This window comes from Callithrix jacchus, chromosome 21, assembly GCF_049354715.1.
Source record: "Callithrix jacchus isolate 240 chromosome 21, calJac240_pri, whole genome shotgun sequence".
NCBI classification, from domain to species: domain Eukaryota; kingdom Metazoa; phylum Chordata; class Mammalia; order Primates; family Cebidae; genus Callithrix; species Callithrix jacchus.
The window spans coordinates 50,018,749-50,042,500 of record NC_133522.1 but is presented as its reverse complement, the minus strand read 5'-3'; the positions used below and the strand labels follow the sequence as shown (position 1 = coordinate 50,042,500).

The following is a 23,752-nucleotide window of genomic DNA, read 5'->3' as shown; positions in this document are numbered from 1 at the left end:
ACTGAGCGTCTCCAGCGCACAGGCAGGCCAGGGGTGATACCAGGCATCAGGGAGCAGCCATGCCCAGGCGAGGGGCACGTGAGTCTGACTCAGCACGTTCTCTGAGACTCCGGGGCCTCCTGGGTCCTGATGGCCCTGACTGCCCCAGCACTGCCCCTGCAGCCCACCCACTGGGGCCTTGTGTCCCTCCAGCCTTCGAGGTACCTGTGGTCTGAGCCACCTTGACCAGGCCTCTGCGGAAGATGCTCTTCAGCCGCGGCTTCATGTTGAAGTTCTTGGCGCCCCCTGTCACCGAGATCAGGAGGTTGGGGACGTCCAGCCCCCAGTGCTGGGTCATGAGGTGGAAGATCACGCTGGAGGGCGTGTCCTGGGACACTCGGACGTACTGCGGGACAGGGAAGGCAGCGGAGGGGGCCCATGTGTCAGTGGGCAGGGACGGCAGCGACCCAACAGGCAGTGTGGAGAGGCCCCAGCAGGCAGGGGGCCCCACACACCTTTCCACTCAGACCCAGAAAGGAGATTCCTGTGGGGGCAGGGCACAGATCGTGAGAGAGAAGAGGGAGGCAGACAGGCCGAGCCGGGGGCAACAGGCCACCCTTTGGGGACCAGAACCGCCCTCAGCAAACCTCCCCCAGCCCTTGTCCCCCCACAGCACCCATTTTTTCCTCTTCCTCTAGATTTTGGGAGTGCTTTTCAGCCGTGTACCAGCACAGACTCACTCCAATTCCCGCCCTAGCCCTGGGCCCTAGGTCTCTCCGGGTCTAATCAACTCCTGCACTGAAGTCTCTGCCCTCCTGTCCTTATGTGCCCAGCACTGCCCCCTCTCCTGTCCCCTCTCCTCTAAGGCCCCTGTGCCCTGCCCCACCGGGGGCCACACAACCCGCCCCGGACCTGCCCCACTTGGGGCCACACAACCCACCCTGGACCTGCCCCACTTGGGGCCACACAACCCACCCTGGACCTGCCCCACCTGGGGCCACACAACCCGCCCCACGCTCCCTCTTTGGCCACCTCATGGCATCACCACACATTGAGTGGATGGGTCACACTCAGCGGGTACCTGGTTCAGGGCTCCAGACCCCAGCACAGATATCAGTGCCACCGCCTCCCAGGACAGTGGCACCCAATCATTGCCTCAGAACCCTCCAGAAAACTGGTCAACACACAGGGGGCACAGCTCTGACTCCACAGGTCTTGGGTGGGGCCTGAGAACTGGTCAGAGACGGCTGGTCCAGGGCCCACAGGGAGGTCGAGAATGAGAGAACCCTGGCCTGCTCCTGGGCCCCTCCAGCAGTCTGCACCCCAGAGCGCTCCCGCAGACCTGACTGGGCCTGGATCCCGCCCTGCCCGCCCAGCCTCCTTGGGAGGACTCTCCTTTGCTACCCGACTTACCAACCAGGCCTCCTGCCATCCTGGGCCCTGCCCCTGCTCTTCCCTCCCTCCCCGCACCCTTCCTGCCATTCCACAAGCACACCCTGAGCCTGTCTGTGTCCTGCACCCCTCCTTCCTCCCTCCTCCCTCCCAAGCCCTGACAAATGCTGCCCAGGGCCACCTGGCCAGGATTCACTCCCAACTCCCGACCTGCACCTTCCTAGAAAGCTCACTGCGCCCTGCCCTGCTTTGCAGGTGGCTGAGCACTCTGAGAGCACGTGCACCGCTTCCTTGCCTTGCAGAGGTCCTCTCCGCCCCTCCCTTACTGCGCCCCGGGCCCTGCCAGCCTCCTGCTCTTGCCCTGGGAAATGCCAACCACCACATGTCACTGCGGGGCCCTGCAGCCCCACCCACAAGCCAGAGAACAGAGTGATGGAAACCAACCTTTCCCATCTTCTGGCCCAGGCCAGCGAAGACGATGTCGCCAAAAGCATCTGTTGGCATCTCCTGGACGTGTTTCTTTGGGTCCCACCGTGTGCCCTGGAAGGTGTGGGGCTTTGTAGCCTCCTCCAAGTGCTGCTCACGCGTGTAGCCACACTGACACACCACCTTCCTGCAAAGACACAGCACCAGTCACCAGGGAGTGAGATGCCCTTCCTGCACCCTGTGGGGCCATCACAGGAGGCCCGGTGGGAAGCCATGACTTTCCCCCACCCAGCAATAGCAAGTCACCTGCCCCTTCCAGCCATGGGGGTGGCTGCAGCAGCCTAATGGTGGGCTGGAAGTCTTCTCACCCTCAGCAGCAAAAAGGAGCCTTCCCTGGGAACCGTCAATGAAGGCTGCCAGGGGAGCTGACTTTACCCTTCGTGTGGCAGTGATGAGGAGGGGCAGCCCACCTAGCAGAACAGGGGTAGTGAACTGTGGGCTGTGAGGGTCTCCTGGAGCACAAGGGCCCAGAGTGACAACAGAGCCTGGGAGAGCAGCGTTCAGATGGGAGGCAGAGGAAGACGGGTGGCAGTGATGGGCAGGGCCCTCCTTCCCTCACCCCAGACACGTCAAGGGAACCAGCTAAAACTCAAGATCCTGAGTCTCTTAACATAAAATGGAAACTATCAAGGTTTCAATTACATATCACTAGTTGTACCAAGAGCCAGGAAAATCTCAAGCAGGATGAGAAAAGACAGCTAACAGCCACCACCACCCAACCGCACACATGTTAGAGTTATATGACCATGATTCTAAAGCAGGCACGTGAGAAATGCTTCAACAAGTGATCAGGAACATGCTCGAAAGAAATGAAAAAACATAAATTTCCAGTAGAGAAAGAGAAGATATATCAAATGCAAATTTTAGAACCGAAAAATGCAGTAACCAAAAGGAAAAACCCGACGGATGGACTCAACAGGGGGACGGAGGAGACGGAGGGAGGAAGACGGAAAAACAGAAATTGCCTGGTAAGAACGAGAGAGAAAACAAACAAACCACAGAAAAACACAAGCAAACGGAGCCTCCGGGACCTGCAGCCCTGCAACAAAAGACCATACTTCACGCTCAGGGTTCCCGAAGGAAGAGAAAAAGACAGCGAGACTGAAAACACATGTAAGTAAGTAATCGCCAAAATTTCCCGTATTTGACAAAAAACACACAACCCTACAGACTCCAGAACCTGACTGAACATCAGACAGGATAAACCCAGAGAGACGCAACAGTCAAACGTCCGAAACCAAAAACAAATTAAAAATCTTAAAAGCAGTAAGACAGACGTGGCGCCTGACCACAGGGGCAAAACAATTCCAGCAGCGATGTACTTCTCATCCGAAGTCAGAAAGGCCAGAAGAATGTGGCATATTTTTTCCAGTGCTAGATGATAAAAAAAACTAATGACCCAAAATTCTCTATTTTTTCTTTTCTTTTGAGACAGAGCCTTGCTCTGTCACCAGACTGGAGTGCAGTGGTGCAATCTCGGCTCACTGCAACCTCCACCTCCTGGGTTCAAGCGATTCTTCTGCCTCAGCCTCCCAAGTAGCTGGGACCACAGGCACGCGCCACCACGCCCGGCTAATTTTTTTGCATTTTTAGTAGAGACGGGGTTTCACCGTGTTGGCCAGGATGGTCTTGATCTCGTGATCTGCCCACCTGGGCCTCCCAAAGTGTTGGGATTACAGGCCTGAGCCACCACGCCCGGCCCAAAGTAGAATTCTAAAAACAGTTCCAGTAACGCACAGGAAGGCAAAAAGAAACAGACAGAGAGAACAAACAGAAAACAGAAGCAAAACGGCAGACCTAAGCCCTAACACACCAATAATCACACTAAATGTAAACGCTCTAAACACAACAATTAAAAAACACACTGACAGACTGGACTTTCAAAAACTAGGACCCAATTATTTGATGTTTACCAAAATCTCACTTGAAGTGTAATGACACAGACAAGCGGAAAGGGAAGGGAATACTCAGCGGTTAAGCAATATTGACGGCCGGGCACAGTGGCTCGCGCCCGTAATCCCAGCACTGCAGGAGGCCACGGTGGGCAGATAACAAGGTCAGGAGTTCAAGACCACCCTGGCCAACATGGTGACACTCCGTCTCTACTGAAATTACAAAAATTAGCTGGGGGTGGTGGTGTGCCTGTAATCCCAGCTATTCGGGAGGCTAAGGCAGGACGATTGCTCTAACCTGGGAGGGAGAGGATGCAGTGAGCTGAGATGGCAGAACAGCCTCGATCACAGAACAAGACTCCATCTCAAAAAAAAAACAGAAAATAATATCGACACAAGCAGCAGCTTGGATGGACCTCAAGGTGCTGTGCTGAGGGGGAAAGACACAGGCCATGTAACGTATGATTCCACTGATCCAACATTCCCGAAATGACACGGTTACAGTCATGAAGAGAGATTGGAGGCTTCAGGGCTCTGCAATGATGGGGGAGGACAAGGTGAGGTGATGGTAACAAGGAGGTCCGGGAAGAACTCGGTGGAGACGGATCAGTGCTGGGTCTGGACCGTGGTGGTAGCTGCACAAATACACGTGTGGAAAAAATGACAGAAGGTCAGTGCGGTGGCTCACACCTGTAGTCCCAGCACTGTGGGAGGCCGAGGTGGGTGGCTCACACCTGTAGTCCCAGCACTGTGGGAGGCCGAGGTGGGTGGCTCACACCTGTAGTCCCAGCACTGTGGGAGGCCGAGGTGGGTGGCTCACACCTGTAGTCCCAGCACTGTGGGAGGCCGAGGTGGGTGGCTCACACCTGTAGTCCCAGCACTGTGGGAGGCCGAGGTGGGTGGGTCACACCTGTAATCCCAGCACTGTGGGAGGCCGAGGTGGGTGGGTCATTTGAGGTCAGTGTGGTGGCTCACACCTGTAATCCCAGCACTGTGGGAGGCCGAGGTGGGCGGGTCACTTGAGGTCAGTGTGGTGGCTCACACCTGTAGTCCCAGCACTGTGGGAGGCCGAGGTGGGTGGGTCACTTGAGGTCAGGGGTTCAAGACCGGCCTGACCAGCATGGTAAAACCCCATATCTCCTAAAAATATAAAAATTAGCTGGGGATGGGGGTGCTCACCTGGAGTACCAGCTACTTGGGAGACTGAGGCAGGAGAATCACTTGAACACAGGGGGTGGAGACTGCAGTGAGCTGGTAAGGTGCCACTGCATTCCAGCCTGGGCAGCAGAGTGAGACTCCATCTTAAAAAAAAATGGCATACAACTAAACACACAGGTTCTGCCAGCTGGGACTCCTGGTTTGGGTGCCGTGCTAGTTATACAGAATGTAGCACGGGTGGAACTGTGGGGTCTACCTGTAGTGTCTTTGGAACTCCTGTACGTCTATAATTATTTCCAAATAAAAAGTTAAAACACACACAAACGGAGGCTCCAAGCAGGTGACACGGGGCTAGCACCTCTCCCAAGGTCCCCGCCTCCTCCCCTCGCCCGGAGCAGGGCGGCAGCTGGTAGAGCCGCCAGCTTCCAGGACCTGCTCAGCTTCCTCCCCTTCCTCTGGCAAGAACGCGGCAACCTCCTTCTTCGGCTCCCCTCCTTTTCCTTAGTGGGCCTTTTTGTTCCTTTACTGCAATTCACTGGTGTCTCAGGCAGAGGAGAGATAACTGTATGTGTTGTCTGTAACTTGTTTAATTGGAAATCCACAAATATTTTTTGCTAGTAACAAATAACCTAGAAAAGTGCAGTGAGACAGGGAAAAAAACAAAAACAAAAATGCTAGAACCAGATGAAACCTGACCAGACGGCACAGGCGCAAGGAAACGGGCTTCCCCACCACGTGTGGACTGCGTGACCTGAGATGTTTGTGCACTTAATTTCTCCATTGTTAAAATGGGACAGACAATGCTTCCCCGACGTGCCACCTACAAAACTGTACAGACGCCAAAGTTCTCGCTCAGGGCGCTGGAGACTCGCCAGGATCTCTCGAGCACCTGAGGTGACCTCCCCCGTCCACGGATGAGAGACCCAGGTCCGGGGGAAAGGCGTTCCCAGGACAAGGACCCGAGCCCTCCCATCTTGGTCCAACGCCGCCCCAAATGTCCCTGTACATTCCTAACAACCGATGACAAGCCACCTCCTCTCCCTCTTCTCTTTGAACCGTCACCTCTGATGAGATTGGACCTTACACCTGCATGGTATTTGCAAGGCTGACATGATGCCAGAAACCGCATTGCAGCCACTGACCCAGAAATCACATAATCGGAGAGCTGGCTCAGAACTCAGCCCAGATAAGCATGAACGGGACGCCACCCCCGGCATCCCACGGGAAATGAGAGCTCTCGGAGGCGCACACTCTCCAACCCAGGCTCCTCCCACCCAGGGGGCTGCTGGGCCCTCCTCGGCATGAGTGCCTGAATTCCGGGCATCCCCTCAGTCTCTGTGCTTCACAGATGAGGCCCAGTGGCCCAGGGAAGAGGCTGATGTGCCCGAGGTCATGAGATCCATGGCGGCAAAATAGGAGCACAAAGATCTGGAAGGGGTGGCCGTGGCAGACATGGAAATGAGACAGGTCTGTGCAGAGCCGAGGAGGATGACCAGGACACAGCACTGAGCAGTGGGAGCCCCGGGCGGTGAGTGGGGAGGGAAGCCCCATCATGCTTAAGGAAAACACGTAGTGGGTATAAATAGATCTGCATCAAAATCTGCATTTGCGGTGGAGGATGCTCAGCACTCATTCCGCTCTGGTCTTTCCACAAAAGAAGGGACATTCTATCTACTCCTCAGGAAGGAATGGCCCAGGACACACCTGGCCCTTTTTCCCATCCTGCTGCCATGGCCGCCGTGGTTGGTGGTTGGTGGGTGAGGCTTCTGTGCGGGACAGATTCAGCACAGAGACCTGGGCTACCTTCTCAGAAGGGTCTGCTTGCAAGACTGCTCCTGGGAACGGGTTTCTGGAGCACCCCTCTGTCCCCTGAGGGCCAGGAGAGCTTCTCCAGGCCTGGACTGTCCCTCTGTCCCCTGACACCCAGGAGAGCTTCTCCAGGCCTGGACTGTCCCTCTGTCCCATGACACCCAGGAGAGCTTCTCCAGGCCTGGACTATCCCTCTGTCCCCTGACACCCAGGAGAGCTTCTCCAGGCCTGGACTATCCCTCTGTCCCCTGACACCCAGGAGAGCTTCTCCAGGCCTGGACTGTCCCTCTGTCCCCTGAGGGCCAGGAGAGCTTCTCCAGGCCTGGACTGTCCCTCTGTCCCCTGACACCCAGGAGAGCTTCTCCAGGCCTGGACTGTCCCTCTGTCCCCTGAGGGCCAGGAGAGCTTCTCCAGGCCTGGACTGTCCCTCTGTCCCCTGACACCCAGGAGAGCTTCTCCAGGCCTGGACTGTCCCTCTGTCCCATGATACCCAGGAGAGCTTCTCCAGGCCTGGACTGTCCCTCTGTCCCCTGACACCCAGGAGAGCTTCTCCAGGCCTGGACTGTCCCTCTGTCCCCTGAGGGCCAGGAGAGCTTCTCCAGGCCTGGACTGTCCCTCTGTCCCCTGACACCCAGGAGAGCTTCTCCAGGCCTGGACTGTCCCTCTGTCCCATGACACCCAGGAGAGCTTCTCCAGGCCTGGACTGTCCCTCTGTCCCATGATACCCAGGAGAGCTTCTCCAGGCCTGGACAGTCCCTCTGTCCTCTGACACCCAGGAGAGCTTCTCCAGGCCTGGACTGTCCCTCTGTCCCCTGACACCCAGGAGAGCTTCTCCAGGCCTGGACTGTCCCTCTGTCCCATGATACCCAGGAGAGCTTCTCCAGGCCTGGACAGTCCCTCTGTCCCCTGAGGGCCAGGAGAGCTTCTCTAGGCCTGGACTGTCCCTCTGTCCCCTGACACCCAGGAGAGCTTCTCCAGGCCTGGACTGTCCCTCTGTCCCCTGAGGGCCAGGAGAGCTTCTCCAGGCCTGGACTGTCCCTCTGTCCCCTGACACCCAGGAGAGCTTCTCCAGGCCTGGACTGTCCCTCTGTCCCCTGAGGGCCAGGAGAGCTTCTCCAGGCCTGGACTGTCCCTCTGTCCCCTGACACCCAGGAGAGCTTCTCCAGGCCTGGACTGTCCCTCTGTCCCCTGACACCCAGGAGAGCTTCTCCAGGCCTGGACTATCCCTCTGTCCCATGATACCCAGGAGAGCTTCTCCAGGCCTGGACTGTCCCTCTGTCCCCTGACACCCAGGAGAGCTTCTCCAGGCCTGGACTGTCCCTCTGTCCCATGATACCCAGGAGAGCTTCTCCAGGCCTGGACTGTCCCTGTGTCCCCTGAGGGCCAGGAGAGCTTCTCCAGGCCTGGACTGTCCCTCTGTCCCATGATACCCAGGAGAGCTTCTCCAGGCCTGGACTGTCCCTCTGTCCCCTGACACCCAGGAGAGCTTCTCCAGGCCTGGACTGTCCCTCTGTCCCCTGACACCCAGGAGAGCTTCTCCAGGCCTGGACTGTCCCTCTGTCCCATGATACCCAGGAGAGCTTCTCCAGGCCTGGACAGTCCCTCTGTCCCCTGAGGGCCAGGAGAGCTTCTCCAGGCCTGGACTGTCCCTCTGTCCCATGATACCCAGGAGAGCTTCTCCAGGCCTGGACGGTCCCTCTGTCCCCTGAGGGCCAGGAGAGCTTCTCTAGGCCTGGACTGTCCCTCTGTCCCCTGAGGGCCAGGAGAGCTTCTCCAGGCCTGGACTGTCCCTCTGTCCCCTGAGGGCCAGGAGAGCTTCTCCAGGCCTGGACTGTCCCTCTGTCCCCTGAGGGCCAGGAGAGCTTCTCCAGGCCTGGACTGTCCCTCTGTCCCATGATACCCAGGAGAGCTTCTCCAGGCCTGGACTGTCCCTCTGTCCCCTGAGGGCCAGGAGAGCTTCTCCAGGCCTGGACTGTCCCTCTGTCCCATGATACCCAGGAGAGCTTCTCCAGGCCTGGACTGTCCCTCTGTCCCATGATACCCAGGAGAGCTTCTCCAGGCCTGGACTGTCCCTCTGTCCCCTGACACCCAGGAGAGCTTCTCCAGGCCTGGACTGTCCCTCTGTCCCATGATACCCAGGAGAGCTTCTCCAGGCCTGGACAGTCCCTCTGTCCCCTGAGGGCCAGGAGAGCTTCTCCAGGCCTGGACTGTCCCTCTGTCCCATGATACCCAGGAGAGCTTCTCCAGGCCTGGACGGTCCCTCTGTCCCCTGAGGGCCAGGAGAGCTTCTCTAGGCCTGGACTGTCCCTCTGTCCCCTGAGGGCCAGGAGAGCTTCTCCAGGCCTGGACTGTCCCTCTGTCCCCTGAGGGCCAGGAGAGCTTCTCCAGGCCTGGACTGTCCCTCTGTCCCATGACACCCAGGAGAGCTTCTCCAGGCCTGGACTGTCCCTCTGTCCCCTGACACCCAGGAGAGCTTCTCCAGGCCTGGACGGTCCCTCTGTCCCCTGAGGGCCAGGAGAGCTTCTCTAGGCCTGGACTGTCCCTCTGTCCCCTGAGGGCCAGGAGAGCTTCTCCAGGCCTGGACTGTCCCTCTGTCCCATGATACCCAGGAGAGCTTCTCCAGGCCTGGACTGTCCCTCTGTCCCATGATACCCAGGAGAGCTTCTCCAGGCCTGGACTGTCCCTCTGTCCCCTGACACCCAGGAGAGCTTCTCCAGGCCTGGACTGTCCCTCTGTCCCATGATACCCAGGAGAGCTTCTCCAGGCCTGGACAGTCCCTCTGTCCCCTGAGGGCCAGGAGAGCTTCTCCAGGCCTGGACTGTCCCTCTGTCCCATGATACCCAGGAGAGCTTCTCCAGGCCTGGACGGTCCCTCTGTCCCCTGAGGGCCAGGAGAGCTTCTCTAGGCCTGGACTGTCCCTCTGTCCCCTGACACCCAGGAGAGCTTCTCCAGGCCTGGACTGTCCCTCTGTCCCCTGAGGGCCAGGAGAGCTTCTCCAGGCCTGGACTGTCCCTCTGTCCCATGACACCCAGGAGAGCTTCTCCAGGCCTGGACTGTCCCTCTGTCCCCTGACACCCAGGAGAGCTTCTCCAGGCCTGGACGGTCCCTCTGTCCCCTGAGGGCCAGGAGAGCTTCTCTAGGCCTGGACTGTCCCTCTGTCCCCTGAGGGCCAGGAGAGCTTCTCCAGGCCTGGACTGTCCCTCTGTCCCATGATACCCAGGAGAGCTTCTCCAGGCCTGGACTGTCCCTCTGTCCCCTGAGGGCCAGGAGAGCTTCTCCAGGCCTGGACTGTCCCTCTGTCCTCTGACACCCAGGAGAGCTTCTCCAGGCCTGGACTGTCCCTCTGTCCTCTGACACCCAGGAGAGCTTCTCCAGGCCTGGACTGTCCCTCTGTCCCATGATACCCAGGAGAGCTTCTCCAGGCCTGGACTATCCCTCTGTCCCATGATACCCAGGAGAGCTTCTCCAGGCCTGGACTGTCCCTCTGTCCCCTGAGGGCCAGGAGAGCTTCTCCAGGCCTGGACTGTCCCTCTGTCCCATGATACCCAGGAGAGCTTCTCCAGGCCTGGACTGTCCCTCTGTCCCCTGAGGGCCAGGAGAGCTTCTCCAGGCCTGGACTGTCCCTCTGTCCTCTGACACCCAGGAGAGCTTCTCCAGGCCTGGACTGTCCCTCTGTCCCATGATACCCAGGAGAGCTTCTCCAGGCCTGGACTGTCCCTCTGTCCCCTGACACCCGGGAGAGCTTCTCCAGGCCTGGACTGTCCTACAGTGAGTTTATGCTGAATGCCTGCTTTCCTGCCGGGAGTCTGAGATTTGGGTGGTCGTCACACAGAGCGGCCCACGTGGCCTGCACAGGACACACACCTTGGGCTCTGAGCCTCGAATGGGCTTTGCAGGCTGCTGAGTTCTTCATTGCTGGAGGAAGGAGCATGCATGGCGCCCGCACAGGAAAGCGGCAGCAGCCCACGCTCTAATCTTCCAGACGTGGCCTGTGTGCTTCTCCCTTGCCAAGCCCATCTGCCTTCACCGTGATACACTTTAGCTGTGGGTCGAGCAAACCCCCGAGCAAGGGGGATGGCTTTGGGGACCTCCAGAAGCAAGTCTGCCCTGCTGGCATCTGATCCAGGTCACCACCCCTCCCTCTCTGGGACCTGCTGCCCCCAGGGGTTTCCACTTCCACGTGAGAGGCACACAGAGCCGACCAGCAAAGGCCCCAGACCCACAGGGCTTTGCCTAGGCTTCTCAGGACATAGCAGGTCAGGGTGTCAACCTCGTTTGAACCAGAACACTCCATCTTGAACAGGCACTGAGTGAAATGAGGCTGAGACCTGCTGGTTTTCTTTCTCTTTTTAGACAGAGTCTGGCTCCGTCACCCCCGCTGGAGTGCAACGGCACAATCTCGGCTCACTACGACCTCCGCCTCCTGGGTTCAAGCGATTCTCCTGCTTCAGCCTCCCGAGTAGCTGGGATTGCAGGCATGTGCCACCATGCTCAGCTAGTTTTGTATTTTTAGTAGACACGGGGTTTCTCCATATTGGTCAGGCTGGTCTCGAACTCCTGACCTCAGGTGATCCACCCACCTCAGCCTCCCAAATCGCTGGGATTACAGGTGTGAGCCACCGTGCCCTGCCGAGGTTAAGGCATTCTAAGTCACAGGATGAGAGGGGAGTCTGGCACAAAACAGAGGTCACAAAGACCTTGCTGATGAAATGGGATGCAATAAAGACGCCAGCTAAAACTTGCCAAAACCAAGGTGGTGTCAAAAGGCGTGGTGGCTCACACCTGTGATCCCAGCACTTTGGGAGGCCAAGGTGGGCCATCACCTGAGGTCAGGAGATGGAGACCAGCCTGACCAACAAGGTGAAACCCCGTCTCTACTAAAAATACAAAATTAGCCGGGTGTGGTGGCACGTGCCTGTAATCCCAGCTACTCGGGAGGCTGAGGCAGGAGACTCGCTTGAACCCGGGAGGCGGAGGTTGCAGTGAGCTGAGATCACACCACTGCACTCCGGCCTGAGCAACAGAGCGAGACTCCGTCTCAAAAAAAAATAAAATAAAATAAATTAATAACACATTGGCTGGGGCAGTGGCTCATGCCTGTAATCTCAGCTCTTTGGGAGGCTGAGGCTGGCAGATCACCTGAGGTCAGGAGTTCGAGACCAGCCTGACCAACATGGCAAAACCCCATCTCTACTAAAAATACAAAAATTAGTCAGACATGGTGGTCCATGCCTGTAATCCCAGCTACTCAGGAAGCTGAGGCCTTGGGAGGCAGAGGTTGCAGTGAGCTGAGATCACACCATTGCACTCCAGCCTGGACAACAGAGTAAGACTCTGTCTCAAAAAAAAAGAAAAAAAAACCAACAACAAAAGCACAACTTTTTTAAATGCAGTATAACTATTTACGTAGCATGCACGCTGTATCGGGTATGATAAGTAATCTAGAGGTGACTGAAGGCATACTGAAGGGTGTGCACAGGTTACACGCAAACACCACACCATCTCAAGTCAGTGAGTTGAGCACTGGGGATTTTGGTATCTGTGGGTGTCCTGGAACAATTCCCCAGGGATGCCAGGGGACAGCTGTTACACCGGTGACCATGTAACTCTTCTGATGCCCCAAGCACACTAGAGGTTCCCGGCTACAAAGCTGCCAGCCGGAGCAGGGTGGCAACTTCCTCTGCCTCGACGTCTGCTCCTGTTACTGCCCAGGGAGAAATGAGGCTCTTATCTGAGGAGGGGCCACACCAGCATGTGGGCCCCCAAGACAGCCACAGGCCACGTTCAGCACGGGACCCTGGGCAGGTCACAGGATCCCAGAAGCGATGCCATCTTTTCTGATCTGATTTCACATCACAATATTCTTTACTCTTGTCACCCACGCTGGAGTGCAGTGGTGCAACCTCGGCTCACTGCAGCCTCTACCTCCGGAGTTCAAGCAATTCTCTTGCCTCAGCCTCCCAAGCAGCTGGGATTATAGGCATGCACCATCATACCCAGCTAATTTTTGTATTTTTAATAGAGACAGGGTTTCATCATGTTGGCCAGGCTGGTCTTGAACTCCTGACCTCAGCCACCCGCCTCGGCCTCCCAAAGTGCTGGGATTTCAGGCATGAGCCACCACACCTGGCAACACGATTTCTTCTGTTTCTCACACACAGGATGCTCCTCCCTCCCCACATTCAGCAAACATGAGCTGAAGGCCATTCTCTAGGAATTGATACAACATTCTGCTTTGGTCCCATTTCCCCAAAAGCTCAGCAGCTGGTAAGAAAGACACACACAAAGCCACATAGCTACAGCATGACAGCCAGGAACAAAGAGAAACAGTGCGGCGGGAGGGAAGCTCACTTCCTGGTACAGAGTATGTAGTCAAAGAGGCCTGCACGGCAGAGGTGGCACCTGCAATAGGCCTTGAGGGAGAAGTAGGAGCTCACCAGGCGATGAAGGAGTAAGAGGAAACGTGTGGCCCATTTGTGGAAGAGCATGAAACGGGCACGGCAGAGTGGGGCGTGGCGGGGGGAGCACAAACATGAATCAACAGTCGGTTCGTGCCTAAAGGCACGACAACTGCGGAGTGCCATCAGCTCAGGAGGGCCACACCCAGCCGCCCACAGGCAGTGGCCATGCTGCCTGGGGGGGTCTCAGCCACACCTGAGTCGTGGGCTCGGTGGGGAGGAGGGGCAAAGGGGGCTCTGTGGAGCCTGGTGGCAAGTCCAGCCTCTGGGTTTGGCGAGCTGTGCAAGAGGGGGTCTTTGGCCGTGGGCTCTCCCTAAGGCTCTGCCGGTTCCCGGACCCTGGGACTCTCTCTCTAGGGGTGGGGGCGGGTGTGGAAATGGGAGGATTCCAGGATGCAGCTGTGTTCAGACCACTGGGCCTCGCCACGATAGCCCCGTGATGACCCTGGACAAGCCACTGAGACTCCGCACAGTGGTTCCCCTATCTGCAAGGTGGGGCGAGGGTCAACTCTTCCCCACAGGAGGCTTGTGGGGTAAGGTGGAAATGCTCCTTGGACTCTGAGTCTTGCACGGACACAGAGGTGTCTCCACGGACCCGCCACTAACACCCTGAGGGGTCCTGGTCTGAACAGCTACTGCACATGGGATCAGAAAGAAGAAGCCCAAGGCCTTCACACCAGTCACGCCACTCACCCGGCATCAGACAGCTTGGAACTTTCCACGAAGTACACGCATTCTTTCTTCTTGATGTTTTCAGGAATCCATGAACTGAGGTTTTCCTGCTGAAGGTAAAGAGGGCGCATGGAGATCCTGCGACATCTGGAAGGGCACACCCCAAACCCCAATGACACGTCAGCGCTCCTTGAGGAGCCTCCACGCTACTCTGATAGAAGAAAGGAAGCCTGAGCAACCCCGAGCCATGCCAAAAGCCGGACGCACCTTACCAAGGCTCTCAGGTGGGACTCAGGAGGGGAATGAATCTGTGGAATCCTTTCCTCTTGGGGCCCGTGTGAATGTGCCGGCACTTTACAGTTTATGCAGCAACACTGCCATCCCTGGGGACGATGTAGAGGCTGGGAAGCTGGGACCCTGCACCCTGCACTGTCAGGAAAGGGCAGACACCCTCCTGCCTGGCCAAGGGACTGCGAGATTCCAAGTGCTTTCATCACGCTTGTGTCTTTGTATCGAGGGCTTCGGGGAAAGCTAGTCCAGGCCCAGAGCCTCCCAATCAGATACACGGTGGAAATCACTATGCAACAAGGTGAGCGGGTGACAGATTTCCACGACGCTGACACAACACTGCTGTGTTAACACAGTGATTTCCCAATCAGGCCAACCAGCGGAAGTGACCTCGAAAACCACAGGGGGCCAGAAAGGCCAGCCGTGCATCACCCTCCCCAATTATCCTCACCCAGAGGCACGGCGGGCTGGAGCCCCAGAGGCCAGCAGATCCTTGCCTTCCCCGAAGTCACGGCCTCAAGCTGCGACCTCCTCCGCCACGTGCCAGCTGCAGGCTGACCAGCAGAAGGCCTACCTTGTCACTGCTGCCAAAGGGGCACTGCGGTCTCCAGCTCTTGAAGAGGCTGCTGTTGCTGCGCTGGAGATTGGAGGCCCTCCCGAGGTCAGTGACCCTCCTGGGCAGCCCCCCAGGGCCCTCGTCCTGCTCAGAGCCAGCTCCCCTCAGGGCCGCGGGCTCCATCCTGATAACCCCACGCCAGCTGCAACCAGGCCTGCTGCCTTCAGGACAGTCCTCTCTCCAGCTCGAGACACTGGGGGTTCTGGAGACACACAGCGGATGGTTGCTGAAATAGATGAGACAGGAAGATGAGGCTGACGTTCTGAGAGGAACCAGCCACGTGCTTCCTCATGTGAAGCCCACATCCAGTTCTCCTCGTCGGCCTGCGTGTCTCCCCAGCTGCCTGAGCTCTGTTCCCCGGACGGGGCCCTGAGCCTCTGGGATACACGCACACGCAGGAGTCCCAGCGCCCATTCATAACGGCAACAACCTCAGGTCACTGCAGGGCCGGAGACAGTTCCCTCCCGACTGCTGCCGCCCCAGCCGCACTGCACCGCAGAGACGTTCCCACCCCCAGCAGCAGCTGCCGGCGAGAGGGTTTCACAACCCTGTGGCTCTGCGTCCAGACACCCGTCACCACTGTCACGTTCCAGGAAGAAAAACAGCCCCCACTGCCCACAAGGGAAGTTTCTGTTGTTGTTTGAGACGGAGTCTTGCTCTGTCCCCCGGGCTGGAGTGCAGCGACTCCATCTCAGCTCACTGCAACCTCCATCTCCTGGGTTCAAGCGATTCTCCTTCCTCAGCCTCCCGAGTAGCTGGGATTACAGGCACCCGCCACCACACCCAGCTAATTTTTTTGTATTTAGTAGAGACGGGGTTTCACCATGTTGATCAGGCTGGTCTCGATCTCCTGATCTCAAGTGATCCACCCACCCCCGCCTCCCAAAGTGCTGAGATTACAGGCGTGAGCCACCGTGCCCGGCCTACACAGGAAGTTTTGAGGAGTGCCACATCTCTCCACTCCAAGAAAAAAATGATAATTTTAAGGAATCTTATTCTCTCATATCCTTTCCCCCAGCCCTGATGTGGCCTTCGTCACCCAGGGCCTCCCTTTACAAATGAGGAACGTAAGCATGTTCAGGCCCTGCAGGGCTTCCCAGAGCCCCTGGCACCCACAGTGCTGTTCCCACGAGATCACCCATGGCCACCCCCAGCCACTGCCCCAAAGGTGCGAAGGGACAGTTGCTTGGGAGCAGAAGATCTGACTGCAGGTCCCCCTCATCCCTGCCCTGAAACCCCGTCTCTGACCAGGTCCTCTCCACTGCACAGGATGCTCACTGAGCCCTTTGCTCTACTGTCCTCCGATCACATGCGGTGACTTGAGGCCATCTTTGAGGCCCCACAGCTCGAAGCTCAGTGCCAGGCACTTGAGGCTGAGCTACCAGCTGCTGCCCTGGGGAAAGCCCTTTCAGGCCATCCCACCTCCCCCACTCTCCCTCCTTCCCTTTGCCCCTTGGCCCACCTCATTGCAAGACCCCTAGACTTCACTGGCAGAATGGCAGGGGTACCCTGCCTGGCCTTTTCCTGCAGTTCTCAGAGCAGATGTGCCACACACCTGCAGGGCCTATCCAGGGCCATAAACCATCTCTGCAGTCACTGGCCTAGCCTCACAACCAGCTTCTGAGGGAAGCAGTGGGGCAGAGGCATCCCCAGCAGCAGCAGCAGGAAGAGGCTCTGGAGAGCTTGCAGTCCCAGTACAAGGGACCTGGAGTGCAGGCAGCTCCCCAAGCAGGCAGTGTACCCTGAATGGGATAAGGATGCCTAGAAACGAAGGCCCCAGCATAAGACAGGAGGGTCCACAGTGAGGGACCCTGCCTTCCAGAAGGCCAGCATGTTCTGCTGACACGCTCTCTTTCAGGCAGCCACCCACCTTGGCACAGCACCTGGGCTCTTCTGCAGGGTCCTCTAATCCCAGTGGCAAGCGGGCCCTGGGAAGCAGGTCAGCCCCACTCCAGCACCACCCCCAGACTTTGCAGAAGGCAGCCAATAGCCCCCGTGAGCATCTGATGCCTGCTGTGGGGAGCCACTGGCTCCACCAGTCCCCTGACAGATGGGCGCCTGAGCCTGCACCTCGAGGGTGGGGGACCCTGAATCCCAGGCCTGGCACCCACCTTCCAAGGGCCCATCCAGCCCTCTCTGTGGATGTTTCTACCGAAACTCACAGGCTCAATCCCTTCCTCACAAGTCACCTGAGAAGGGCTTGAACCACCCTGGTTCACAACGAAAATTCTCTACAAGCTTCTGGCCCAGGTGTGGGTGTTGAGGGCACTCCCGAAGGAAATGAACTTCCAGAGGACAGATGCACCACGCAGGCCTGAGCAGGAAAGGCCTCACCAGGGGTGGATTTCCAAGCTCCAGTTCTGCTCGGAGCTAATCCCCGGGAGAAAGGAGTGCAGTGGAGCCTCCAGGAAGGAGCGTGGGTTGGGGGCATTCCATACCCTCAGGGTGAGCCTCAGAGCAGCTCCTCCCTCAGCCCTGGGGGTCCCTCAAGGCAGGGGTGGCATCAGGAAGACCACCCCCACCATCACCAAGGCCTAATTCAAGGCTCGCTGGTGCCCGAGTCCCGGAGACTCCCGAGGACCCAGGTGTGCCGGCAGCACCCGCCCAGCCAGCCCAGCAGTCACCGGGAAAGGGAAGGTTCTGTCTGGGCAGGGCGGGCCTCCCGCACCAGCGCCCTGTCCTCCCTGGGTAAACCGTGTGGCCCCCCTGCCCTCTCCGGAGGTTGCTCGGGCATCCTCTGAAATCCCCGAATGGAAGCCAGAGCTTCGGAGACCAGACAGGCAGAGGCGGGGGCGGGGACGGAGGAAGTCAGCGTCGCAAAAGCGAGTCCTGGGGTCCCGGCAGAGGAGCAGGGGCCTGGGGACCGCTGAGTCCCTCATCTCCCGGCCCCTCGCGGCAGCCGGACAGGGTCGCCCCAGCGGCAAGGCGCCCCGAGGACAGACAGCACCGGGCTCTGAGTCTGGGCACACTCGGCGCTCCAGTCCGCGCCCAGAACCCCGCCGGTGCCCCCGAATCCCGCCGCGCCCTGCACCGGCGCCCTGAATCAGCCCGCGCCCCAAACACCGCAGCGCCCTGCACCAGCGCCCCCCGAACCCCACCGCGCCCTGCACCTGCGCCCCCCGAACCCACCGCGCCCTGCACCTGCGCCCCCCGAACCCCACCGCGCCCTGCACCTGCGCCCCCCGAACCCACCGCGCCCTGCACCTGCGCCCCCCGAACCCCACCGCGCCCTGCACCTGCGCCCCGAATCCAGCCCGCGCCCCAAACTCCGCCGCGCCCTGCACCGGCGCCCCGAATCCAGCCCGCTCCCCCAACCCCGCCGCGCCCTGCACCGGCGCCCCGAATCCAGCCCGCTCCCCCAACCCCGCCGCGCCCTGCACCGGCGCCCCGAATCCAGCCCGCTCCCCCAACCCCGCCGCGCCCTGCACCGGCGCCCCGAATCCAGCCCGCTCCCCCAACCCCGCCGCGCCCTGCACCGGCGCCCCGAATCCAGCCCGCTCCCCCAACCCCGCCGCGCCCTGCACCGGCGCCCCGAATCCAGCCCGCTCCCCCAACCCCGCCGCGCCCTGCACCGGCGCCCTGAATCCCGCCCGCGCCCCAAACCCCGCCGCGCCCTGCACCGGCGCCCCAAACTCCGCACCCCGAACCCCGCCGCTCCCTGCACCAGCGCCCCGAATCCAGCCGCGCCCCGCAGCAGCGCCGAGACCCTCCACCTTGGTCCCCGCACCCCGCGCCCTGCACGCACTTGGCACCCGGTTCCGCGCTCCTGCACCCGCCGCAACCTTCACAAGCTTCCGTGCTGGTGCCCTCCCTCCCTCCCGCCCGCACGTACCTGCTCTGAGCAGCTGGCGCCCGGCGTCACCCGCACCCCCGCGCAGCACCGCTGCCCTGGCCCCGCGGAGCAGCCCGCATCTCTCCAGAGTGTGTGCCACGTGCCCGATGCAGTGGAGCCGACCGCAGCGCTCTGCGTCACTCAGCCCGGACTGTGCCTCCCGCGCCCGCAGCTAAAGCCAGGGCCCAGACACCGCACCTGCGGGACCCGGGCTCCCCAGAGACCTGGGGCAGGACCCTCGCGTGGATGTGTGCTTTACGAGGGGACTGTAAGGCGGTAAGCCGCGATTACCTTCAAAACCTGAATAGTCAGCGGGAGGGGGACAGGCAGGATCAGAGTGGCAGGGGGACCTGGGCCTGAGTGAGACCCCCCCCCAACAACAGGACTTAGGACCCCTGCTCAAGGACCTCTGCAGTCCCTCCCCCAGCACTCCGGATGTGACCCCAAAGCCACGGACTATTCCCAGTGAGATGCAGGACCCCAAGGCTGGGGCAGGCTCAGGTCCTGCTCCCTAGATCTGTCACAACGGAGGGGACAGGAACAGCCAGAAAGGTCAAGATGGCAGCCCCATCACAGCAGGTGCTGGCCTCCGGCCCCACAGATGTGTAACTCCACCCTGCATGTGCTGCCCACTCTCTGGCTTGGGGAGGGACAGGGACTGCCCTCTGATGCCTGGGAAGGCAACTGCGCTTTTCCCAAACGGTTCAGACCACCCAACCACCCTTTCACTCCACAAAGACACACTGTCCACCCCTTCCTTGCCACCAGGGGGCGATACCAGGCTGCCATTACTGGGCCCTGCAGTCCTCTGTGTCCATGCAAGTGAAGAGGGCCTTGTGCCCTCCAATCCGGGAGGAGGGAGAGTGCCCCCTGACTCCTGCCGGACCCGCCACCCTCATTTCCTCCCTGGGTGTTCGAGCCTGCTGCCTGGACCCCTGCCTGAGCACGTGCCTCTGGAAGGCCCTCTGCAGATGAGCCAGCCAGCAGTGCCCCCGGGCTGAAGGATGCCCACCATCTCACTAACCCACCGTCCCAGTGCCTGCTAAGTGGTGGGAAGGCGGTCAGAGCCCCTGGTGTAGGACAGCACTCTGTTGTCTTTTCAGGACACTGTGTCCACACAAGCATGGCCAGAAGCTGCCCTCCAGAGTGGCCAGCACCGTGTCCCCGCCCCCGCAGCTTGCCAGGGCCACACTCGCAGCAGCTCTGCCCTGCTGGACGGCATGAACCTCTGCCCAGTCCACCCGGCAACTAGCAGTGCCACAGGAGCTGGGCTCTGTGACAACCAGCCACATCCCCAGAGAGTGTCTCAGACCATCCTTAGCAGAGAAAGCAAGTGAGGACCCCTCCCGCTCACCAGCTCTAAGTCAGCAGAGCCCGTCCAGTGCCCCTGCCCTGGGGGCTTTCTGGCCGGAGAGCCACCTCGTTAGTAAGGCATACTGCAGGCAGTTAATATTTTATAAGACAGTCAGCACTGCAGAGAGTCCGTGAGAACGGCTGGGCGCCTGCATACGAGTATCCTGGAGCCTCTGTGGGAGCGTCATTTCAGGTGAGGCAGTTACGAAGCTGACCACCTCCGACACAGCCAGGCCCACATCGCCCAGGAGTCACTCCTGCCTTTCCCGAGAAGAGCCACAGGCTCCACAGAGGGCCACGGCCGTCTGCCCAGATGCCACTGCAGTAGCAATCATGCAATATTCTTCCCGTAAAAGAGAGGCCATTTGACCACAAAACCCGGACAGGGCAGGTACCGCGGTCCACTGAGAGGTCTCTCAAGTTCGGAGAGAGAAAGCACGTGGCACAAAGTGTTTCTCATGGTGTGGGCACCAGGCCCAGCAAAGAGCCCCCCGCTCTGGCAACAGGAGAAACCACAACTGGAGAAAAAGGCAATGATGGGGCCGTGGGCATGGCACACTCTGGTCCTGAGTGGGACTCAAGAGCAGGTGACAGGCCTCGGGCTCCTCAGAGGAGCGTCCAGGAAGGAGGGAGGCCCACGCTAGAGCAGGGTCAGCAAACTCCCTGCACAGGGCCACGTGGCTGCTGCTGTGGCTTTGCCGGCCACGTGGTCTCTGTCCCAGCTGCTCACTTCTGCCCTTGCAGCGGATGGCAGCCATGGGCCATTCAGCTGACCCTGAATGACATGGGTTCGAGCTGCAGGGATCCACTTCTATGCGGAGTTTCCTCTGCGTCCACCACCCCTGAGATGCTAGAACACCCCCTCCTCTTCCCCCTTCTCCCCGCCTCCTCCCGGGAAGGCAGCAAGGCCTTTGTGATGACCTGCTGCTTAACGTGAATCTATCTTATCTTCCTTGTGGTTTGCTTAAGAATATCTCCTCCTCTCTGGCTCCCTTTATTGGAGGGGTACAGTTTATAATGCACATAACATACAACATACGTGTCTGCGCTCAGTCAGGCTTCCTCTGGTCAATCGTGAACTATCTGTTTAAGTTTTGAAGACATCGAAAGTTACACAGGGATTTTCCACTTTAAGGGGTGTGGCAGTCCTAACCGACAGGCCGGCTACATAAATGAATCAGTAATGTCATGGTTTGGCTCCGCATCATGTCAAGTTATAATCCCCAGGCCGGGCACGGTGGGTCACACCTGTAATCCCAGCACTTTGGAAGGCTGAAGCCGGCGGATCACTTGAGGTCAGGAGTTCAAGTCTAGCCTGGCCAAATGGTGAAACCCATCTCTACTAAAACTACAAAAATTAGCCAGGTGTGTTGGTGCGCACCTGTGATCCCAGCTACTTGGGAGGCCAAGGCAGGAGAATCATCTGAACCCAGGAGGCAGAGGTTGCAGTGAGTCAAGATTGTGCCACTGCACTGCAGCCTGGGCAACAGAGGAGACTGTCAAAAAAAACAAATGGTGACATCCGCAGTGTGGAAGGCGACTGGGGCAGGAGGTGTTTCCCGTGAAGGACTGAACACCGCCCTCCTGGGTGCTGTTCTGGTGACAGTGAGTTCCTGCCAGATCTGCTCATTTAGGCGTGTGGCACCTGCCGCATCTCTCTCACTCCTGCCATGGGAGACGCCTGCCCAGTGTTCCTTCTATCCTAATTGGAAGCTTCCTGAAGCCTCCCCAGAAGCAGAAGCCACCTGCCTCCTGTACACCTGCAGAACGGTGAGCCAATTAGGACTCTTTTCTTACAAATCACCCAATCTGAGGGCTTTTTTGAAATAGCAATGCAAGAAGGAAGGACAACAGTACAGCTCCGCACGAACAGCAATAGAACCTTATTTACAGAGCAGGCGCGGTGGCTCATGCCTGTAGTCCCAGCACTTTGGGAGGCCAAGGTGCACGGTCACTTGAGGCCAGGAGTTCGAAACCAGCCTGGCCAACATAGTGAAACCCTGTCTCTACTAAAAAAATATATAAAAAATTAGCTGGGTGTGGTGGTGCACTGAGGGAGATCTACTGAGGGAGATCTGTGGGGATCACTCCTGTGTGAGGCCCCTAGGAAACGGGCCTCGCCAGAGTGAGCTTGAGCCCGGACACAGATCCCCGGTTGGGGGAGTCGAGCTGAGGGAAAGCAGGAACCGAGAGAGGGACTATGCTATTCAAAATAATTAACAGACATTACTTTATGGATATGAGGACATGGGAGGCACTGTGTCCACTTTCGGTTCCTTATGATTGTTTCATTGTGTTCATTTTGGACCCTTGTTACATTCGCTGTAAAATATTAAGTATTTACACTTGTTAACCTACTTACTGGGCGTAACTTACTTAGTGGGCTTAACTTGCTTACCTTGTGACTTAAGCATTTTGATCTGACGTAAACATCATTAAGCAGAAAACTATATAATGGAACCTATTGCAAAAATAAAATTGCTGCATGGGCATAGCGCACGTGGCCCTCCAGACCTCGCTCTTTTCTTTCTCCTTCTTTCCGGCGCGCGCGCTCTTCCAGGTTTGGGACCCTCGCTGGACGAGATTCCCGGGCTCGCGTGCAGTTCACAACAGTGCACATCTGCAGTCCCAGCTACTCAGGAGACTGAAGCAAGGGAATCACTTAAACCCAGGAGGAGGCTGCAGTGAGCTGAGATCACACCACTGCACTCCGGCCTGGGTGACAGAGTGACGCTTCATCTCAAAAAGAAAGAAAAGGAAAGCTTTTATTTGCAAACACAGGTGTCGGCCCCATCTGGCCGGCGGGCTATAGTTTGCTGACAGCTAGTCTGGAGCAGTGGGCTTCAGGCTGAGGGAACAGGCTCGTTTCCTTTCATGCCTGGAGTCATGTCACAGAGTCATCTGCATTCCAGAAACATCTCATACAACAGAACTGCTCTTAAAACGTGAAAGGAAAGCAATGAATGCCACACCAGGGTGAAGACTGCGGCCACCGTAGCCACCGTGAACTCTCTGCGCCGGGCTCCCCTGCCTGGATAGCTCCAGATCGGCAGTGATGAGAAGGGAGCTGGAAATGACCGCAGTGCCTGACGACCCCTCAGGACACTGAAAAAAATTAAATCAACACGTGCCGCCTGTCCCTTCTCCCAGGCCTGGCTCTGAGCTGCCCCATGGATCGGAATCATCTTCGGCAGCAGCCAGGGTCCTTGGTCAGCCAGGGGTCAGGCTACCCATGACACTCGCTCCTGAGGCCATGGGAGAAGTCTCGAATTCCCAAGAGGGTCTGGGAGGGGTGCCCGCACCTGCCACCCGAGCAGTTTCGAAGTTTGCCTCAGGGACGTGCTGAGAGCCAGAGCCTCAGGTGGACCGGGTTCTGCCCCCACGTGGTGTGAGCCAGCAGCGTGGGCCAGGGAGAGGCGGTCCCCGAGATCATGAAAACTTGAGCTCCTGAGCACGTTTGCTGACTCGCCTTGTCTCTCTCTCCTCTTCCCCCGTCTCTCCCTGCCCCCTCATTCCTCACTCCTTGGGAGGCCATGTGTGAGAAGCCATGTTGTAGGGAGCAAAGCCCTCATGGGGCAGCTGGGAGACCCCAGCCAGGTCCTCAGACACAGCCCCACCTTCCTCCCAGCAGCGCAGCTCAGCTGCTCCAGACGCCTGAGCCACAGAAACCAGGACATAGTGATGTCTACCATGAGTTGCTAAGTTTGGGGGTGATTTGTTAGGCAGCGCAGGTGGTTAGGAAATTGGCCTGGAGCTGGCCTGGACTGGGGTTTCGCCTGTGGGGTGAGGGTGGTGGAGGAAAGGAGAGACAAGGGCG

At 58.6% G+C, this 23,752-nt stretch overlaps 1 protein-coding gene across 15 annotated transcripts in view; it reads right to left on the bottom strand.

Annotated features, from left to right (window-relative positions):
* The window catches only part of TRPM2 (transient receptor potential cation channel subfamily M member 2), a 92,549-nt gene extending 73,876 nt beyond the window's left edge, over positions 1–18,673 (bottom strand). For 5 of the 15 annotated variants that reach the window (XM_078358723.1, XM_078358717.1, XM_035283090.3 and 2 more), the window contains exons 1-5: positions 18,583–18,673; positions 14,709–14,976; positions 13,868–13,956; positions 1,816–1,984; positions 205–385 (exon numbers count right to left, since the gene is read on the bottom strand). Coding sequence is in view for 13 of the 15 variants with exons in the window: in XM_078358717.1 (XP_078214843.1) it covers positions 205–385; positions 1,816–1,984; positions 13,868–13,956; positions 14,709–14,873 (604 nt within the window). In the remaining 2 variants the exon portion in view is untranslated. Of the gene's footprint in view, positions 1–204; positions 386–1,815; positions 1,985–13,867; positions 13,957–14,113; positions 14,329–14,708; positions 14,977–18,495 lie in introns of those variants that run through there. The other 10 variants (XM_035283087.3, XM_078358718.1, XM_078358721.1 and 7 more) reach the window with 5 other exon arrangements.
* Between the last annotated feature and the right edge of the window lie 5,079 nt (positions 18,674–23,752).